General features: G+C 38.7%; 1 protein-coding gene across 3 annotated transcripts in view; it reads left to right on the top strand.

Annotated features, from left to right (window-relative positions):
• LOC126094911 (phosphatidylinositol phosphatase PTPRQ-like) overlaps positions 1 to 21700 on the top strand; it is a 425768-nt gene that overhangs the window by 128403 nt on the left and 275665 nt on the right. For 2 of the 3 annotated variants that reach the window (XR_007521896.1, XM_049909549.1), the window contains exons 4-5: positions 5855 to 6166; positions 20975 to 21286. Coding sequence is in view for 2 of the 3 variants with exons in the window: in XM_049909549.1 (XP_049765506.1) it covers positions 5855 to 6166; positions 20975 to 21286 (624 nt within the window). In the remaining variant the exon portion in view is untranslated. The remainder of the gene's footprint in view (positions 1 to 5854; positions 6167 to 20974; positions 21287 to 21700) is intronic. The other variant, XM_049909550.1, reaches the window with a different exon arrangement.

Here is a 21700-nt window from a genome sequence, read left to right as displayed (position 1 = left end):
CGACACTGCTCACTGCACACTCTGCCAGAGAGTACTCTTCTCCCCCCCCCCCCCCACCCATTTGCTGCTATTCCTTCCCCTTCTATCCCCCCTCCAAATTGCTACTTCCATTCTATGTGACAGTTGTATTGTGGTTCAAGTGGCTGGAGATGATGTTCATGAGCATGTGAGGTGAACTTTCTTGTGTGAATGAATGTGAATGTGTGTCCTTTTCTGAAGAAGGCTTTGGCAAAAATTTAATGTGTAAGTATCTTTTTGTTGTGCCTGTCTGTAACTCAATGTGTCATCTTTACAGTGAGTAGCAATGTATCATTTCCATATATTGTTGATATTCTAACCTGTAATTTCCATGGTTCAGTGTTACTTTTTTGCAGACTTGGTCAATTTACTGCTTCCATGGAAGTTGGTTCTCTATGTACACTACTGGCCATTAAAATTGCTACACCAAGAAGAAATGCAGATGATAAATGGGTATTCATTGGACAAATATTTTATACTAGAACTGACATGTGATTTTCAAGCAATTTGGGTGCATCAATCCTGAGATATCAGTACGCAGAACAACCACCTCTGGCTGTATTAATGGCCTTGATATGCCTGGGAATTGAGTCAAACAGAGCTTGGATGGTGTGTACAGGTACAGCTGTCCATGCAGCTTCAACACGATATCACAGTTCATCAAGAGTAGTGTCTGGCGTATTTTGATGAGCCAGTTGCTCGACCACCATTGACCAGAAGACATTTTCAATTGGTGAGGGATCTGGAGAATGTGCTGGCCAGGGCAGCAGTTGAACATTTTCTGTATCCAGAAAGGCCCGTACAGGACCTGCAACATGCAGTCGCGCATTATCCTGTTGAAATGTAGGGTTTTGCAAGGATTGAATGAAGTGTAGAGCCATGGGCCATAACACATCTGAAATGTAACGTCCACTGTTCAAAGTGCCATCAATGCAAACAAGAGGTGACTGAGACGTGTAACCAATGGCACTCCATACCATCATGCCGGTTGATACGCCAGTATGGTGATGATGAATAAACGCTTCCAATGTGTGTTCACCGCGATGTCGTCAAACACGGATGCAACCATCATGATGCTGTAAACAGAACCTGGATTCATCTGAAAAAAAATGACGTTTTGCCATTCATGCACCCAGATTCATCGTTGAGTACACCATCGCAGGTGCTCCTGTCTGTGCTGCAGTGTCAAGGGTAACTGCAGCCATGGTCTCCGAGCTGATAGTCCATACTGCTGCAAACGTCATCAAACTGTTTGTGGAGATGGTTTTTGTCTTGCAAACGTCCCCATCTGTTGACTCAGGGATCGAGACGTGGCTGCACAATTCGTTACAGCCATGCAGATAAGATGCCTGTCATCTCAACTACTAGTGATACAAGGCTGTTGGGATCCAGCATGGTGTTCCGTATTACCCTCCTGAACCTACCGATTTCATATTCTGCTAACAGTCATTGGATCTTGACCAACGCGAGCAGCAATGTCGTGATACGATAAACCACAATCACGATAGGTTACAATCCGACCTTTATCAAAGTCAGAAATGTGATGGTACACATTTCTCCTCCTTACACAATGCATCACAACAATGTTTCACCAGGCAACACTGGTCAACTGCTGTTTGTGTATGAGAAATTGGTTGGAAACTTTCCTCATGTCAGCACGTTGTAGGTGTCGCCACCGGTGCCAACCTTGTGTGAATGTTCTGAAAAGTTAATCATTTGCATATCACAGCATCTTCTTCCTGTCGGTTAAATTTTGCGTCTGTAGCATGTCATCTTCATGGTGCAGCAATTTTAATGGCCAGTAGTTTATAAATCCAAAAATTTACATTCTGAACACGTTTTTGACACAATTTCATCAATCACAAAATTTTCCTATTTTCATCACTCATTTTAGAATGAATAGTACTTGATTTTTCTATGTTTACCATTAATCTGTCTGTTTCAAAGTGAACTCTAACCTTTTCAACAAAATTCTGAATGATTTGAGCAAGCTATGCTCACCATCTGCAGAAAAAAATCTCTCTACTAAGATGAGAACCTGTAGATGGGTCTACTAATGTTCACTTCCCATGTCTTGGGCTAAAGGCCATAGCTAAGGTTAACACAATTAGTAGCAGGCATAATCCATAACCAGAACAAATGCACCCACTTACAAATGGCAAAACTAACCATATCGGAAAATATAGATTGCTACTTACCATAAAAATGAAATGTTAAGCTGTGGACAGCTGCAATTACATATTTCTTACACATAAGCTTTTGGCCTCAGCCTTCATCAGAAAAAGAGAGACAAACACACCATTCATTCACACAGGCAAGCACACTGCCAACACTGGCAATTCAGACTAGAGAGAATAAGAATACTTGATTTTCTGAATTTAATTCAGATCACTGTCTCATCAAACAATAACAATGTTACAAAATCATAATGGAAGTAAATAAAATAGAAACACTGGTTGTAGACAGCTGAGGTATAAGAGATCATTTGGGAACTTATTCAACAATAATACAGATAAATGGCATTTTAGGAAATTGAAATTTGTGTTGAGCCTAAGAATAAATATTTATATGGGATAGGGTTTTATCAATAAATTTAAGGATAATAATAATAGGAACAAGAAAGGAAAATTACAAGTATGGTAATGGAAAGTTCTGTTGGAATATAAAATACTTTTAAAGAAAAAATACATGTAAATGAAATGTAGGTAGGAAATGAGAGTAAGACAGATGAAAGTGTATGGTGATCATAAACAAGAATGAAATTAAATTGATAATATGATCATTGATTGAAGACTATGATCCATGGTGTGGGGCTTGTACTGCTGGTACTGAAGATGATTAATTACTGCAGGAAGAGAACATAGGTATTCTTAGATGTACTGAGGATACACATGATCTGTTGGAAATGGGTTGTATTTTTATATGTGGAATTGAAATTTGTGAGTGTTTGCCAGACAATGAATGATAGTCATATGTTTGGAAGTCATCACATATAAATGAAACCATTAGGTTGACAGGTTTACTGCAGCATCCATGACACTGAATGTAAGAGAGAATTGTATAATTTGAATGGAAATGTAAGTGATAGTAAGCAGTTGGTAAAAAAATCCGGACTCTGATATCCTAATGGAAAGTCATGGTGGAATGTAAATAATTCAGGGGATAGAGGTAAAAACTCAATGAATAGTAAAGGTATTGAACTGTTATAAGGCACATAAATCAGAATGAGAGCTTTGCTAGCTTTTGAACAAATCCTTTTTCAAGCTACACACACACACACACGCACACACACACACACACACACACACACACACACACACACACACACATACAACATACAGCTGTACAGCTTCATCTGAATATAGCCATGCACGTATGTGTGTGTGAGAACTCAGAGCTTTTAATAGTGTAATTACATACTAAAGCTGTTGTTTTAGGCTTTGCAATATCAAAATTCTCCATTATTTTGTGTATAGCCTTTCTAATGATAAAAAAAAGTCTGTTTCAGAGTTTTATGAAATTTAATACAGTCAAACCTCCTTACAACAATTACTAAAACAATGTTAAATCCAAGTACAGTGATTATTTAATATTGTCCCAGCAGATTCCCTATAAGTACTATGTTAATTATCCATCATTACAATATTACAATGATGAAGTAATTTAAGCACACCCTGTTATAACGAAGACAAAGTTTTGGGGATCTTACTATTTTCTGCTACTGAGAATCTGACGATAATTGTTTGATAAATCTCTTAACCTTCAGCACTGTATTTTCTGAAGCTTTGTCCCATACTTTGTCATGTCAGTAAGCAGGTAGCAAATAGCATATAAGCTTGGGAGACCTGTGCTAAATGGCAAATAGAAAGAGTCATAGAGCTCCTTTGTCTGAACCAGTGTTAACTGTTTTAGTCTGTATATTGTTGAGCCTGAAATGCAGTTGGGCTTGTGTTGGTATTGTACACAGTTTATTTCTGTGATTTTTGTGATCTATGAATGTTTGTAAGTTGATGTAAATATGCTTTGGACTTTGTTAATAAGATCTGAATGAGGGCTTGAATGGAGGTTTTTAGAAGACATCAACAGTGGAATGAAACTGGCAGACATGGCAAGGAAATATGGACTTGCACAATCAATGTTAGCTAGATTCCTTGAAAAGAGCTGGAGAAAATTTTCTAAGGGACAAGTATAAGTCTTGAAGAAAAAGAATGAAGATGAATGTTGCTGATGATGTGGACAATGCTACACTGCAGTGGTCTAATGAGATGTGTGCACAGAATATACTAATGGCTTGTTGATATGCCAAAAAGCCTTAGATTTCAGTAAGTTTCTTGACATTTCTAATTTTAAGGTAAGAAAGGGATGGTTGCAGAGATTTAAGGAGAGACATGGAATAATTTTTGAAGTGATTTCTTGGAAGGAAAAACCAGCACTTTTAGGTGACGCAAAATGTTGGCAGAAAAACACCATGTGTGAACTGGTGGAAAAATACAGACCTGAAAGCATGTACAATGCAGATATGGGATTGTTTTACCAGCTAATGCCAGAAGAGGCAATGGTCTTTAGAGGGGAAAAATATAAAAGAGGGAAGTAATCTAAAATATGCCTATGGTTCTTTTGTGGAGCAATGCATCAGGGATACATCCCTATTGCTTAAAAAATGTAACAAGAGTAACAGGTAAGAGTACATACATTTTTTTACTGTCCTTTAATTTATAAGTTGACCCAGTACCTTCAACTGTAATGCTATGAGTATGCATGAGGCATACATATAGTCCAGTACCCTACCAGATCAATTTTGTATTTTTTAAGCTTGTATGATGCCTCATGTTCTTAGTGAGTGGCTTCTTTTACTTGTTAAAGAGATGGCAAGGAAAAATAAGAAAATTGTATTGCTGGTGAATAATTGTAGTGTGCATAACAACATGCCAGACTATAATACTACCCCTGAACTTCACTCCAGTCCTCCAGCCTTTAGACATGGGGATAATTAAGAACTTCAAGACAAAATACCATTCACCTCTAGTTCAACATGTGACATGATTGATAGTTCCTGGAATGGTGTAAAGCCAAATGTGATTGTGAACTGCAGGGGGGGGGGGGGGGGGGGGGGTGGGGGGGCGCAAAAAAAAAAAAAAAAAAAAAAAAAAAAATGTGGTGGATGAGAAAATGCAGGATGATGTTCAAAGTGATCTTGAGATGTATTCAGCAGTAGGTGGTAAAATCATAGCTGTATCTGTAGTTGAATGTGTGTCAGTGGATGATGAGACATTGGTGTTTGAAGAAAGCACCAATGAATCTATGATCAAAAAGTTAAGGAGTAATTAGCCTGTTGAAAATTCTGATGATGATAGTGATGTGATAAGACTGTGCAAGACCTGCTCCTTCTCTAATGGAGCTAATAGGTCAGCTGGAAATATTTAGCAAGCAGCACCCTCAATCCCAAATGTTTCAGTGGAACAATTGATTGCATTGAAATAGACAAAGAAAATATTTACAAGAGAATCATTAAAAAAAAAACAAAGTGAAGTAATTGAATTCTTCTGTACACAAGAGAAAGGTACTGTACTAATAAATGGAGTGAACAAAATGTGTTTTATTATCTGTCTTTTATTGTTATTTCTCATCAGAAACATACTACAGTACTGTATGTGCTGACCTTTAAGGTATAGCACTGTAGTAGTCACTATTAATAAAACCTCATTGTAACATTAACGCTGTTATAACAATATCATTTTCATGGTCCCATGAGTATTGTCATGTTGAGGTTGACTGTACTTACTTTTGATAGTTTCTGCTTTTTACCATGGAATCCAAAGCACAGCTGGTTTTACAGTTCCAGATGAACCCAAAAGTGTATCAGTAAGTGAAAGTAATGGTACACTTTCACTACAATGGGAGCCACCGACATGTATCCGAGGAGTATTGTGGTACTATCATGTTACAATCACTTGCAAAGTTTCAAGAAATGGGCCAGACTGTCCGTGCCCACAGAACAGCACTATCAGTATCAAAGAACATCCATCTGAAACACAAACAACGTTTGTGGGACTTCATCCATATTCAGAATACAGTGTTGCTGTTGCTGCTGAAACCAAGATAGGTGTTGGGAATTCAAAAGAAGCATCTTTTAATACTACAGAGGATGGTGAGTCATAATGTGTTTCATCTTTTTCTAACATACTGAGGAATTCAACATATTTCTGAAGAAATTGTAATAGTATATTGTAATCTACCCCTCCCTCATTTGTTTATTGTCACTGACTTCATAATAAACTCTTTTAATAAGCTTAAAGAGGAGTAAGATTTATAATAACTTTTTTACTTATCTTCTTTTCTCATAATTGGCTTCAGTTATTCACATGTAGGGGTTGATTCTTGAAGCAGAAATTTTTGACATCATAGGTTCTCATGGTTCCAATTGGCATAATAACATCTGAAGAATTGCCTGAACAGTTAATTTTATTCTCTCACATTTTTTCTGTATCACACTGTCTTTGCAAGTTCCACAACAAAAACAAAAACTACATTGTTATTGCCAGAAATAAAAACACGTCCAATCACATCAGAGGCATACCCACTATTAATCCATTCTATGGTACTGACAATATTCCAAAGAGTTTACAAATTTTCTTGAAAAATGAATCTTCACCAATTTATATCATTATTTTATAAATGACTCAGAAGTAAATATAATAAATGCTGTCACATTAGAAGCTGAGTAGAACAGTCACTGCAGTGTAGTGGTTGTGATACTAAGCTGTTGCACGGAGAGTTGTAAGTTCAAAACTCACCTGAGCTGTAATAATTTAATCTCTATATCTGGTTCAAGTACATTCTAGAAGTACCCACAAGTGGCAAGAATCATTGTACTGGAATGTTTTGTAGATGTATATATACCCTATATGTTCTGGCCGGTGCCAATTCGCTCCAAGCTCTTCTATATGCTAGTGCTAAACAAATCTTCATTAAATGAAGGTAGTATTTGTCATTCATCTACTTACACCTTATTCTACATGACATTATTCTGGTGGAGACGCTGTGTATTGGTACTTGTGATACCACACATTATCAGTGACACAGTGGCTCCCACCAGGCCATGACAGAGCCGCCATTTATGTGGTGAGGAACACGAGTTTGAGCCATATTCGATAGATCCCAGTCTATCGGAAACAGAAGAAGAGGATGTTACGATGACAGCAACTGTATGTCACCACATGAGACATCCTTCTGGGTTCTATAGTGATGATGACCAAGATCCAAACAAGTGGCTGAAGGTATATTAGCATGTAGCCAAGTTTAACAAATGGGATAAGACCGTGTGTTTGGCTAACGTATTTTTCTACCTGGAGGGCATTGCCAAGCAATGGTATGAGAACATCCTACATTCAAGACATCTTGGAGCTGTGTAAAATAGTGGATCCTAGAATGAAGGAGGAAGATAAGGTTGCATATATCATGAAGGGAGTTGCTGAGGACATATATCAAGCCTACCCTGGAAGAAGGTTTTGACAACAGACAACTTTATAAAATGGTGCCAGTATATCGAGACAATCCATCAAAAAAGAATTACATGCAAAAAGTCTGAATGGATTCCAAACATCGTATCGATGTTTGTGATGGAGGAAGAAACTGATTTCACAAGTGTTCTTCATCAGACAGTGAGAGAGGAAATTCAGAAGGCACTTGGATTTCATGGTGAGCAAAAAACCAAGACATTTCAAGAGGTCATAAGGGAGGAAGTGGAACAGACATTGAACCCAATCTCTTGTTCTTCATTTCCCTTTAAAAAGGTAAAAAAGTTGAGACCCAGGTGAAATTATGTTCCTACAACGCCACATGAGGAACCTGTTTGGGCACCAAGGAAGACTGATGTCTGGAGGACCCAGGATAACCATCCAGTATGTTTTCACTGTGGATGACTGAGATGTATAGTGCACTATTGTCAAGAAAGGCGGCAGATATTTGATGGTGCCCAAGCCAGAAGACAGCAGAATGATCTTAGCCAACGCCAACTCCAGGATGACGAAGATGAACAAGAAGATGTGGGTGCAGGATGACGTATGTCACCATCGCTGCAAGCTGGCTGATGGAGAGGACGCTCCCCAACATGCCGCTTAGAAGCTCCAGCTGATCACCTAGCAACTGCAACCTGTAAAACTAAAGGATGCAACCTCCCTTGGAGGTGACACCACCGAAGAGAAAAATCCTCCTCTGTCGACCATTACAAAAATGATAGGAAACTACTTTGATATCCTCATGGATGGCCAACAAGATCAAGCTCTTGTGGACTCTGGGCATCATATTCAGTCATTTCGGAGAAGTACCATCGCCAGTTGCAGACAACCGTATTCATCGAGAATAAAACATCTCTGCTGAAGATGGCTGATGGCAAATATGTAAAACCTACAGGAAGATGTGTAATTCATGTGGGTATAAGTGGCCATACACAGCACTTAGAATTCATCATCCTACACGAGTGTAGTCATGATGTCATTCTCGTAAGGGACTTTTTGAAAGCTTTTCAGGCAATTATAGATTGTGGTCGCTAGAAGATTATGCTAGATGAGATGAGGTACTGTGTACAGGAAGATGCGCATCCCAGTGTGTGGATACTATGTTACCAACCCATGGATCTTGTAGTGGAATGTAATAGAAGCATACCACTGAAGAATAACTTCGTCATCCCAGACTTTGTTATCTCATTTAAGAATGGATTTGGTCAGTTGTGTGGATAGTTAACTGTTGTTGAGATCCTTCCAAGATGCATGTGCATAGCAAACACTGAGTCATTAATTCCAAAGCAGATGAGTGTCATAGGAACCTCCCATGTCGAGTCTGTGGGCGAAATTAGTGCTGCCACTTTGAGACAAGATTGTCTACCTCAACTATCACCAGATCTCACTAAGAAACAATAGAAGAAGCTACTTTCCATTCTTCAAGAGTTCTCTGAATGCTTCAATCCACAAGTGAAGAGCAAATAGAAAAATCAACAGTGAAGCATCAGATTAGCACTGGAGACCATCAACCAATAAGCCAGAGAGTGTACCATGTGTCAGCAACAGAACATCGAATAATTCACGATAAGGTAGAGAAAATGGTGAAAAATGATATCATTCAGCCTCCGCAGAGCCCATGGTCATCACCAGTGGTTCTCGTCAGGAAGAAGGATGGCTGCTGGTGCTTTTGTGTTGATTACAGGAAGATAAATAAGATAACTAAAAAGTACATTTACCCTCTTCCACGAATTGATGATACACTAGATTGTCTGAAGGGGGCTAAGTTTTTCTCAACCATGGACATGTACTGAGGATACTGGCAAATTGAAGTAGATGAGGCTGATTGTCAGAAGACTGCATTCATCACCTCTGAGGGCCTGTATGAGTTTAAGGTAGTGCCGTTTGGTTTGTGTAATGCAGCAGCAACTTTTGAATGATGATGAATAATCTTCTAAGTCACCTGAAGTTTTTTTGTTATTTAGATGACATTATAGTGTTTTCAGAGATATGAGATGAACACATAGAAAGACTGAGGGCTGTTCTTAAGTGTTACCAACAAGATGGCCTGAAACTTAATCCAAGAAAGTGCCTCCTTGCAGCAAAAGAAATCAAAATACTTGGACACATTGTGTCAAATGAAGATGTGTGACCAGACGCAGAAAAGGTGATATCTATAATGGAATTTCCTATTCCTAAAAGTATTAGAGATGTGAGAAGCTTCCTCAGATTACGTTCTTATTACTGTCATTTTATCAAAGACTTTTGTATCAAAGCCAGGCCACTCCAAGTGTTGTTAAAAGCTGATGCTAAATTTATCTGGGGTGGTGCTCAACAAGATTGTTTTGATGTGCTTTTGATGTGCTTCAAAAACCTCTAACGACTGACCCTGTACTTGGTCCATATGATGAGGGAACAGAACTACACACAGATGCCAGTGAGTATGGGATTGGTGCTGTTCTGCTGCAGATTTTGGATGGAACAGAGAACCTATGTTTCTAGGATACTTACAAAAGCTGAGAGAAACTCTTCAATTAAAGAAAGAGAATGTCTTGCTGTCATCTGCACATTTTGACAGTATCTCTATGGAAGGTCATTCACAGTTGTTACAGATCATCATTCACTTTGTTGGTTGACAGGTCTTAAGGATCCAACAGGACAACTCACCAGGTGGGCACTATGTCTTCAAGAGTATGACATTACCATAGTGTACAAAAGTGGAAGAAAACACCAAGTTGCCAACTGTCTCTCAAGAAACCCTGTGCAAGACCATCAAGACCTTGATGAACTAGTGACTGTCTTGCTGCACTCCAGGATCTCTCTGCTGAGCAGAATGACGCCAAGATATTTCAAATTATGCTTGCCTTAAATTGGTCAGAGGATGTGAAAGGACAATTTAAGGTAGTTAATGGATTACTTTGCAAGAAAAACTTTGATCCATTTGGAAAGAGGTGGCTACCAGTGATTCCTAAACACATGCGCTTAGATGTTCTACAGAAATACCATGACACACCTGAGGACAGACTTTTAGGATTTATTAAGACATATGTTAGGATCCACAGTTCCTCAGAAACCACCTGGCCAACTCATACCAATTCCACCAGCTGATACACCTTTCCAGCATGTCAGGATTGACCCTCTCAGACGATTTTCAATGTCTGCTTGTGGCAATAGATGCACTGATTATCTGACACTCTATGCTATTAGAAAAGCCGTTAAAACAGCCGAAGCATTTGAGGTAGCCAAATTCATTGTGGAAGACATTGTATTAAAACACTGTGCCCCAAGGTCATTAATTATCAATTGAGGGAAAGTTTTTCAATCGAATCTTGTGGCAGAGATAAATCATCGGTGCAACATTACTCATCACATTAAGACTGCCTACTATCCGCAAACTAATGGCCTTACTGAATGCCTTAATAAGACCCTGGCTGACATGCTATCAATGTTCATCAATATTGAGCAGAGCAACTGGGATGAGGTGTTACCTTTTGTGATGTTTACCTACAACACCGCCAAACAAGACACCACAGGATTTACACTATTTTTCCTGGTACATGGGTGTGAGGTGACGATGATGATGGAGACTGTGTTTCCGTTAGATCATGATGATGTGGACGATGACTACAATGGCCAGGTGTTAACTAGAGCTGAGGAAGCTCGGCAGTTAGCTCGACTCCACACGCTGCAGGCTCAAGAAAACGATAGCTGAAGGTATGATGTGAGCCACCACCCTGTTGTTTACCAGCCTGCTGACTTCATCTGGATCTTCACTCCTGTTCGGAATGTTGGTCTCTCTGAGAAGCTCCTCAGGTGCTACTTCAGACCTTATAAGGTTGTAAGACAGTTGTCTGATGTTACTTACGAAGTTGTAGATTTCGACCCTGACACAAGACAACAAAAGATCAGAGATACGGTTTACACCCTTCAAATAAAGCCCTATAAGGATCCTGCAACCCAGGGTAAATTTGAAGCTCCAGCAACAGGCAACAAGTGGAAAGGTGACAAAGAATGTAGTGGCAAGGGAAGTTCTAAGAATTTCACCACCTGGGCGAACATCAGTCATGGGGAGTCGGAGTATGCAGGACCGATGACTCATTATTGCGCTAGAAGGACGTAACACCAAGACACAGTTCTCTTAAGGAGGGAGCAATGTTGCAGAAGAAGCTGAGTAGCACAGTCACCGTAGTGTAGTGGTTATGATAGTAGGTTGTTGCATGGAGGTTTGTGATTTCAAAACCCACCTGAACTCTAACATTTTAATTTCTATATTTGGTTTGACCACATTCTAGAAGTATCCACAGATTGCACAAATCATAGTACTGGAATGATCTGTAGCTGTATGTATACCATATGTATTCTGGCTGGAGGCAGTTCGCTCCATGCTCTTGTATGTGCAAGTGCTGAATAAACTTTCTTTAAGTGAATCTAGTGTTCATCATCCATCTACTTACACCCTCTTCTACATGACAATATTCTCAGATGGTGAAATTATTAATAGGAATTTTAAGTGTGCCAGATATTTTGTAATTTGAAATATCCATAAAAAAATCAATTTTAACTGTACTTACGGAGCTAGTACATAATAATTGTAACAACAAAAATAAAAGTAAAGTAATTTATTTTATACATTTTAGCCTTAAATATACCACATCATATGCAAATATAATAGAGGGAAACATTCCACGTGGGAAAAATATATCTAAAAAGAAAGATAATGAGACTTACCAAACAAAAGCGCTGGCAGGTCGATAGACACACAAACAAACACAAACATACACACAAAACTCTAGCTTTCGCAACCAATGGTTGCCTCGTCAGGAAAGACAAAAGGATTTGGGTTTTAAGGGAGAGGGTAAGGAGTCATTCCAATCCCGGGAGCAGAAAGACTTACCTTAGGGGGAAAAAAGGACAGGTATACACTTGCACACACACACATATCCATCCGCATATACAGGTATATGCGGATGGAAATGTGTGTGTGTGCGAGTGTATACCTGTCCTTTTTTCCCCCTAAGGTAAGTCTTTCCGCTCCTGGGATTGGAATGACTCCTTACCATGTGTGTGTGTGCGAGTGTATACCTGTCCTTTTTTCCCCCTAAGGTAAGTCTTTCCGCTCCCGGGATTGGAATGACTCCTTACCCTCTCCCTTAAAACCCAAATCCTTTTGTCTTTCCCTCTCCTTCCCTCTTTCCTGACAAGGCAACCGTTGGTTGCGAAAGCTAGAATTTTGTGTGTATGTTTGTGTTTGTTTGTGTGTCTATCGACCTGCCAGCGGTTTTGTTTGGTAAGTCTCATCATCTTTCTTTTTAGATATATAACAGTATAATAACCTTGATTTACCTCAGAACCTTGGACAAATGATTCAGAGTTGTGGATTTTGGCCCTCAATGCCTATTACTATTAGTGTGGTGCTCACTTCTCGAATTCACTCATAAACTAACTAAAAAATGTAGTTATACACAGTACACATACTCAAAAACAGTCACCAAAACTGTTGGCACATTCATCCCATTCTGACACTAGCCGGATGATTCCATCCTTGAAGAAGCTAATAGGCTGCTGTCTGATCCAGGCCTGAACCCAGTCACACATTCCATCATCCATTGCCCATGCTAATATCCAGTAACCAATGGATCTCGTCCATTGTAATTCTGTGGTTGCCCAAGACTAAAGCATTCACTTCTGCAACCATTTCTGGTGTGATGACACAATGAGCCTTTCCAGAATGAACATCATCTTTCATTGACTCACACCCCTCAAGGAATCATTTGTGCCATTCCACAACACTTGAACAATTCAGACTGTACTCACTGTACACAGCTTTCATCCATTGATACATTTCATGGCCTCCAACTCCCACCGCTGCCAAAAATCGAATTCCTCCTCGTCATTCCTGCTTACTTGCCTGCATGTATGGTAGTAGACATTAACTTGTGTGACCACCTTATCTTCATCATGAAACCACTCTGGCACTATGCAACATCAAACGGTGTGCATGCATCAGTCTCTCTAACAATAGATGGTGCCACCATACCTGCAGTTATGTGGTGCCACCTTACGTGTAAGGAATAGGTACACACCCTGACCATGTTTCATTTGAATGAACCTCATATAACCGATCATTCTTGAGAAAATAACCATTTCCATAAATTTAGTGAACAACACATATGAAATTGAAGGAATTCATAATGAAATATTGTAATTATTAAATATGAAACAAATTCCTTGTTTGTGTTTCACAATTTTTTTATTTTACATGTCCTAGGATTTGGGTTCCAGTTCTACTTTTCTAATGTTGCTGTTTTGAAGATATTATTAATGTCGTCTAATGTTTGATAAAACAAAGTCTACAACTATCAGACAGTTTGTGATACTTTAAAATTTATTGAGCTCTTTTAGTACAGAACAATGAAATTGAATGTTGACATGAAGTGTTTACAGTGTAACAGCTGGTTCAGATTACAGGTTATATACACTGACAGAAAGAAAAGGTCACAACATTGAGAAGGAGCCATGCAACATAAACAAAAGTTCATAGGCATGTTTCTACATATGAAAGATGATGTCTATTCACATTTTGCACCAGTCACATAAGAGTGGCACTAGCAGTGCCACTAAGAGGATGCAAATCAGGTTTGCTTTAAATGCAATACTGTTATGATCATGAGCATTAATCACATTTGAGATTGGATGTGGTGAGTTGATGTTAGTCAAGAATGCCTTTAAGGTGACAAAGACAACATTATCAGCACCTCACTGAGTTTGAACAAGGTCATATAATAGGACTATGAGAAGCTGGATTTTCCTTCTGTGATATTGCAAAAGACATGGCAGGAATGTAGCCTCTGTACCTGATTACTGGCAGTGGTGGTCATGAGAATGTTTGATCACAAGAAGGCCAGACTGCCAACAGCCACATGGCACTACCAAAAGGGAAAACCATTGTGTTTGACATATGGCTCTATCTCGACCTACTGCATCCGTAGCAGCAATCTGAGCAGCACTTGAGACCACAGTGACACAATGAACTGTTACAAATTGGTTACTTTAAGGAAAGCTCCAAGTGAAATGCCCTGTAGTGTACTTTCCACTGACCCCAAACCAGCACTATTTCTGACTTCATTGGTATCAAACAAGAGCTCACTGGAGGGCAGGGTAGAGGTCTGTTGTGTTTTCTGATGAAAGCTGGCCCTGTCTTGGTGCCAGTAATGGACATGAGTTGGTTAGAAGGTAGGCCAGTTGACGGTCTGAAACCTATCTGTTTGTGTGCTAGGCACACTGAACCTTCACCTGGAGTTACAGTCTCAGATGAATTTTGTATGACAGCAGGAGCACTCTCGTAGTTATCCCATGCACCCTAACTGCCAATTTGTATGTCAATCTGGTGATTCACCCTGTTGTGGTGCCATTCATTAGCAGCATTCCAGGGGATGTTTTCCAACAGTAATACCCTGGGCCACGTACTGCAGTTGTAACCCTATGTGTTCTATAGAGTGCCCACATGTGCCTTGGCCTGCTCAATAACCAAATCTTTCTCCAATGGAGGACACATGTAAGACACCATCAGCAGACAACTCCAGCTTCATCCCAAACAGCATTAACTGTCCCTGTATTGCCCAGCCAAGTGCAACAGGCATGGGATCCCATCCCACAAACTGACATCTAGCTCCTGTACAACACAATGTATCGTATTTGTATACTTGCATTCCAACATTCTGTTGGTTATACCTGTTATTAATGTACCACCAGTTCACATTTGGAGTCACTTATTTTGTGCTTACATTAACTTTTGGTCTTACGATGTTGATCCCTTAAATGTGTTACCTAGACAAATGTATTCTGACTGGTTTGATGTGGCCCACCATTAATTTCCCTCCTGTGACAAACTCTTCATCTCTGAGTGGCACTTGGAGCCTATGTCCTCAATTATTTGCTGGATGTATTCCAATCTCTGCCTTCCTCTACAGTTTTCACCCTCTACAGCTCCCTATAATACCATGTAAATCATTCCCTGATGTCTCAACAGATATCCTGTCATCCTGTCCCTTCTCCTTGTCAGTGTTTTCCACATATTCCTTTCTCACCAATTCCGAGCAGAACTTCCTCATTCCTTACCCTACCAGTGCACCTAATTTTCAACATTCATCTGTAGCACCACATCTCAAATGCTTTCATTCTCTTCTGTTCTGGATTCCCCACAGTCCATGTTTCACTACCATACAATTCTGTACTCCAAATGTACATCCTCAGAATTTTCTTTCTCAAATTAAGGCCTATGCTTGATACTAGTAGAATTCTCTTGATCAGGAATGCCCTTTTTGCCAGTGCTAGTCTGCTTTTGATGTCCTCCTTGCTCCATCTGTTGTAGGTTATTTTGCTATCTTGGTAGCAGAATTCCTTAACTTCATCTACTTTGTGATCATCAAGCCTGATGTTATGTTTCTTGCTGTTCTCATTTCTGCTATATCTCATTACTTTCGTCTTCCTTTGATTTACTTTCAGTCCATATTCTTTCTTCATTAGACTGCAAATCATTTATTTATTTATTTATTCTTTGCCCATGGACTCCAGCTGAAAATCCAGCTGAGAGTATTGGGTGTGTCATACAATAGGCTATTAACATCAAACTTGATTTCATTATATATAAATGAAACAGATGATTAAACAGAAATAGTCCATAATCATACAAAGGTATTACATGTTTCACATTATATGTACACACAAATCCAAACAACATACATGATAATTTTAAAAGATACATTTCAGTAATGATATAACGTATTAAACACCATCTTAGTATTCACTCAAACTGTATATACATTTCTCTGTGAGATATAGTTTCAAATGATTTTTAAAACATTTTAGGTCTGTTTCTTTTTTAATGATTTTGGGGAGTTTATTAAAAAACCTTTTGCCTGCTGCTTCTGGGGCAGTCATAGACAGTTTTAGATTTCTGTTTATCATGTAGTAATTTTCATTTCCTCTTGTACCGTGTTTGTGTACATCTTTATTTAGGAGGTGTTTATCACTTGACCTTACCGCCATTATACTTTGGTATATGTACAGTGAATATACTGTCATAATATTATAGTATACAAAAGCTTGCCTACAGGTCTGTCTTGGTAGTATTTTTGCAATGCATCTCACTGCCCTTTTCTGAATTGTGAATATTCTTTTTAGGTAGCCAGCTTGTGCACTTCCCCATATATGAACTGAATAAGACAAATGTGGGAAGACAAGTCCATAATACATTGATCTGAGGACTTTATCATCCACAGTCTTAGCTGTTTTATGCATGATGAAGATCTGTTTGTTTATCTTTTTACACAGTGCATCGATGTGCTCCCCCCATGCCAAATGTTTGTCTATTATAGTTCCTAGAAAATTTGTGCTGGTTACTTCTTTAATAGTCTTTCTATTTATATTAACATTTATGTTATAATTTTCACTATGCTTGGTCTGAAATACTACATTCATTGTTTTAGACTGATTCATAAACAGGTTGTTTTGTGTTAAATATTTATTTGCATTTTCGATAGTCAGGAGTGCTTCCTTCTCAAGCTCCTCCTTTGTGTCAGCTGTGCAAATGATTGTTGTGTCATCAGCATACATTATAAGTTTCTGATTTATATAGCTAGGGAAGTCATTTACGTAGAGTATAAATAGTATTGGCCCAAGTACAGACCCTTGCGGCACACCGTGTTTAACTGTTTGTAATTCTGATCTATCATTGATATCCTTCAACCTTGAACTTTAATCCCACTACTGAACCACTCTTCTATTTCCATCATTGCTTATTTGATGTAAAGATTGAACAGTAGGGGTAAAAGACTACATCCCTGTCTTACACCCTTTTTACTCTGAGTGCTTCATTCTTGGTCATCCACTCTTAATATTCTTACTTGGCTCTTGTACATGTTGTATTTACCCTTCTCTCCCTATAGATTACTCCTAGTTTCCTCAGAATTTTGGACATCTTGCACCATTTTACACAGTTGAACACTTTTTCAAGGTTAATAAATCCTCTGAATGTGTGTTGATTTTTCTTTAGTGTAGTCTCCACTATCAACCACAATGTCAGAATTGCCTCTCTGGTGTCTTTACCTTTCCTAAAACCAAGAAAAACTGATCATCATCTAACACATCCTCAATTTTCTTTTTCCTTCTTCTGTATATTATTCTTGTCAGCAACTTGGATGCATGAGCTGTTAAGCACTTGTCAGTTCTTGCAGTCTTCAGAATTGTGTGGATGATATTTTTCCAAAAGTCAGGTTGTATGTCTCCAGACTCATACATTCTACATACCAACTTGTATAGTCATTTTGTTGCCAATGATTTTGGAAATTCTGATGGAATGTTATCTAGCTCTTCTGCCTTATTTGATCTGAAGTCTTCCAAAGCTCTCTTAAATTCTGATTCTAATACTGGATCCCCTATCCCTTCTAACTCAAATCCTGTTTCTTCTTCTATCACATCAGATGTATCTTCACCCTCATAGAGGCCTTCAATGCACTCTTTCCACCTATCAGATCTCTCCTCTGCATTTAACAGTGGAATTCCAGATGCACTCTTAATGTTACCACCCTTGCTTTTAATTTCACTGAATATTGTTTTGACTTATCTACATGCTGAGTCAGTCCTTCTGACAATAATTTCCTTTTTGATTTCTTCACATTTTTCCTGCAGCAATTTTTTCTTAGCTTTGCTGCACTTTCTACTTATTTCATTCCTCAGCAACTTGTATTTCTGTGTTCCTGAATTTCCCTTAACATTTTTGTTCTTCCTTCTTTCATTGATCAACTGGAGTATTTCTTCTGCTACCCATGGTTTCTTCCTAGTTATCTTCTTTGTACCTATGTTTTTCTTTCCGTCTTCCGTGATTGCCCTTTTTAGAGCTGTCCATCCCTTTTCAACTATACTGCCTACTGAACTATTCCTTATTGCTGTATCTATAACCCCAGAGAACCTTAAGCATATCTAATCATTATTTAGTACTTACATATCCCACTTCTTTGTGAATTGGTTCTTCCTGACTAATCTCTTAAACTTCAGCATACTCTTCAGCACTACTAAAGTGTGATCTGAGTCTATATCTGCTCCTGGGTATGTCTTACAATTCAGAATCTCTGTCTGACCATGATGTAATTTAACTGAAATCTTCCCATATTACCTTGCATTTTCCAAGTATACCTCCTCCTCTTGTGTTTCTTGGACAGAGTATTCTCTATTACTAGCTGAAATTTATTACAGAACTCAATTAGTCTTTCCCCTCTTTCATTCCTTGTCCCAAACCCATATTCTCCTGTAACTATTTCTTCTGCTTGTTCCCCTACAACTGCATTCCAGTCTCCCTTGACTATGATTTTCATCTCCCTTTGCATACTGCATTACCCATACAATATGCTCATATACTTCCTTTGTTTCCTCATCTCAGGCTTGTGACACTGGCAGGTATACCCAAACTATCATTGTCAGTGATGGTTTGCTGTTGATTCTGATAAGAACAACCCCATCACTGAACTGTTCACAGTAACACACTCTCTGCCTACCTTCCTATTCATAACGAATCCTACTCCCCTTATATTATTTTCTGCTGCTGCTGATATTACCCTATACTCATCTGACCAGAAATCATTGACTCCTTTCTGTTTCACCTTACCAACTCATACTATATCTAGAATGAGCCTTTGCATTTCCCCTTCCAGGTTTTCTAGCTTCCCTAACCCATTCAAGCTTACCACATTCAAGCTTCTGACATTCTGTGATCCAACTCGTATAATGTTATCCTTTTGTTGGTTTCATTACTCTACATTAATTATTTTTTGATGTTATGATTTTTTTTGTCAATGTATGTAATTTGTCACTGCACCGTACTAACTGTGAGGTGCTCTTTAGATAAAGTTTTTGGTAAACACTGTGTAACTGAACAGTATTGGATGGATTCGGTGAGGGGCAGGAGAGGGGAGGGGGTGATGGATGCGAGTGTATAAATCAGACTGTTTTCAACAATACTAATGATAAATTTAATAGAAGAACAAAAGTAACAACACTCGTCATATACTTGAAGTCGTGTTAACACATTGACAGACACACAAACGTGATGGGAATGTTGCAAGCTTTATGCTGAAACTTCAGAGGTACGGAGTAACTGAGTACAGACACACACACACACACACACACACACACACACACACACACACACACACACCACATATTCACAGCTATCTTTGTAGCTCAGCTGGGGTGTAGTGTTGTGCAGGTGGTGTGTACAAGGGGAGAAAGAAGGTTTGAAGGAGGAGCAGGGTTGGAGAAGGGTGGCTTATGGCTGGGAGGGCCAAGCAGAAGATGCATGTGATAGGAATGGAGTACTTGTGAGCTTGTTCTGGATACAGTGTGTGGTGCACAGTGCACAGTAATGTGGAATAGTGGATTGAGTGATGTGTTAGAACAGAGGGAGGGAGAGACTTTGGAGAGGTAAGTATGAGCACAAGTTGAGTGGAGTTAGAGTCATGGAGCAAGGATGTAAGTTGCTATGAGGCAGAGGCTTGCAAAGGTTCAGACTGGGGTCTGCAGTAACAGCCAATGTAGTCAGCAGGGACATTGCAGCAGTGGAGGCATATATATGCACTATAGCTCTGGAGAAGGATTCTTGTGAAACATAACAATAGCCTCACTCTTGATTATGTGCCTGTCAATGATTCAGTGCTTCAAATATTTGGTGATTTGTTGCTTTCACTGCTTTCATTAATCATATTTCACTTAGGATATTTGATTACCATATTTATATCTTTGTATAACCTTATTCTCGGTGTTCTAATGGAGATATTTTGTGTGATTCAATTAAACAATGCTCTGCTTTCCTTATGTGAATCTATGTGACTGGCTAATGGAGTTTTTTTTTTACTGCTCTATTCAGGTATTGTGTTTTGTAGGTTTAATATTCAGTCTGTTGGAAATCATTGTTACAAATACAAACTGTTAGTGCTAGTAGTCTATGGCTAAATTACTGAAGAATATAAGGGAATGTTAGAAGGTGAGAAATTGCAATAGGAAGACAATGTTGGTCTTTTTAGGTATGCACAAGAATTACATTATCTATTAAAGTTGGCTTGTAATTTCATCTGCGGAATCAATGTGTACTCCTAAGTAAAACAAATGTGGTGGTATGTTGCTGCAGCATCCATGTAGTTGAATATAATAAAGAACTATATAATTTTAATGGCAGAAAAACTCTTAGCAAGCAATTTATAGAAAAATAGCACTTGCAATTTTTGAAAATGAAATTACATACTGCAAGTGTTGTTTTAGGCTTTGCAATGTCAAAATCCTCTGGTATTCTGCATATAACCTCTGTATTGACTAGCAAATTCATCTCCAGATTTTTATAAAGTTTAATAATTACCTTGACAGTCTTTTTGATAGTATCTGCTTTTTGCCATGAAACACTTGTTTTACAGTTCCAGATGAACCCAAAAGTGTATCAGTAAGTGAAAGTAATAGTACACTTTTACTACAATGGGAGCCACCAACATGTAGCCGAGGAATATTGTTGTACTATCATGTTACAATCACTTGCAAAGGTCCAAGAAATGGGCCAGACTGTCCATGCCCACAGAACAGCTCTGCCAGTATTATAGAACCTCAATCTGTTACACAAACAAAGTTTGTGGGAGTTCATCCATATTCAGAATACAGTGTTGCTGTTGCTGCTGAAACAAAGATAGGTGTTGGAAACTCAAAAGAAGTACCTTTTAATACTGCAGAGGATGGTGAGTTATAATGTGTTTCATTTCTTTCTGACATAATGTGGATTTCAACATATTACTGAAGAAATTATAATGTTATATACTCATTTTCTTAAGCATTTGTCAGTTGAGGTTTGAAGATGTGCATCACATATAATCCTAACTGCTTTCTAGAAACATCTGGTAAATTTGTAAACTAGCTGACATATTCATATTCATTATGAGATATTGCAACTGTGGTTCATGGAAGAATATACTTGTCTGGGGCTCAGAATGGTGTTTCAGATTCTGTTGCAAAATCTTAAAAAGAACATATACACTGAAGGGCCAAAGAAACTGGTATAGGCATATGTACTCAAATACAGAGATATGTAAATAGACAGAATATGGTGCTGTGGTTGGCAACACCTATATGAGGCAAAAAGTGCCTGGTGCTAT

This window comes from Schistocerca cancellata, chromosome 8, assembly GCF_023864275.1.
Source record: "Schistocerca cancellata isolate TAMUIC-IGC-003103 chromosome 8, iqSchCanc2.1, whole genome shotgun sequence".
NCBI lineage: Eukaryota > Metazoa > Arthropoda > Insecta > Orthoptera > Acrididae > Schistocerca > Schistocerca cancellata.
This window is presented reverse-complemented; position numbering and strand designations above follow the sequence as displayed.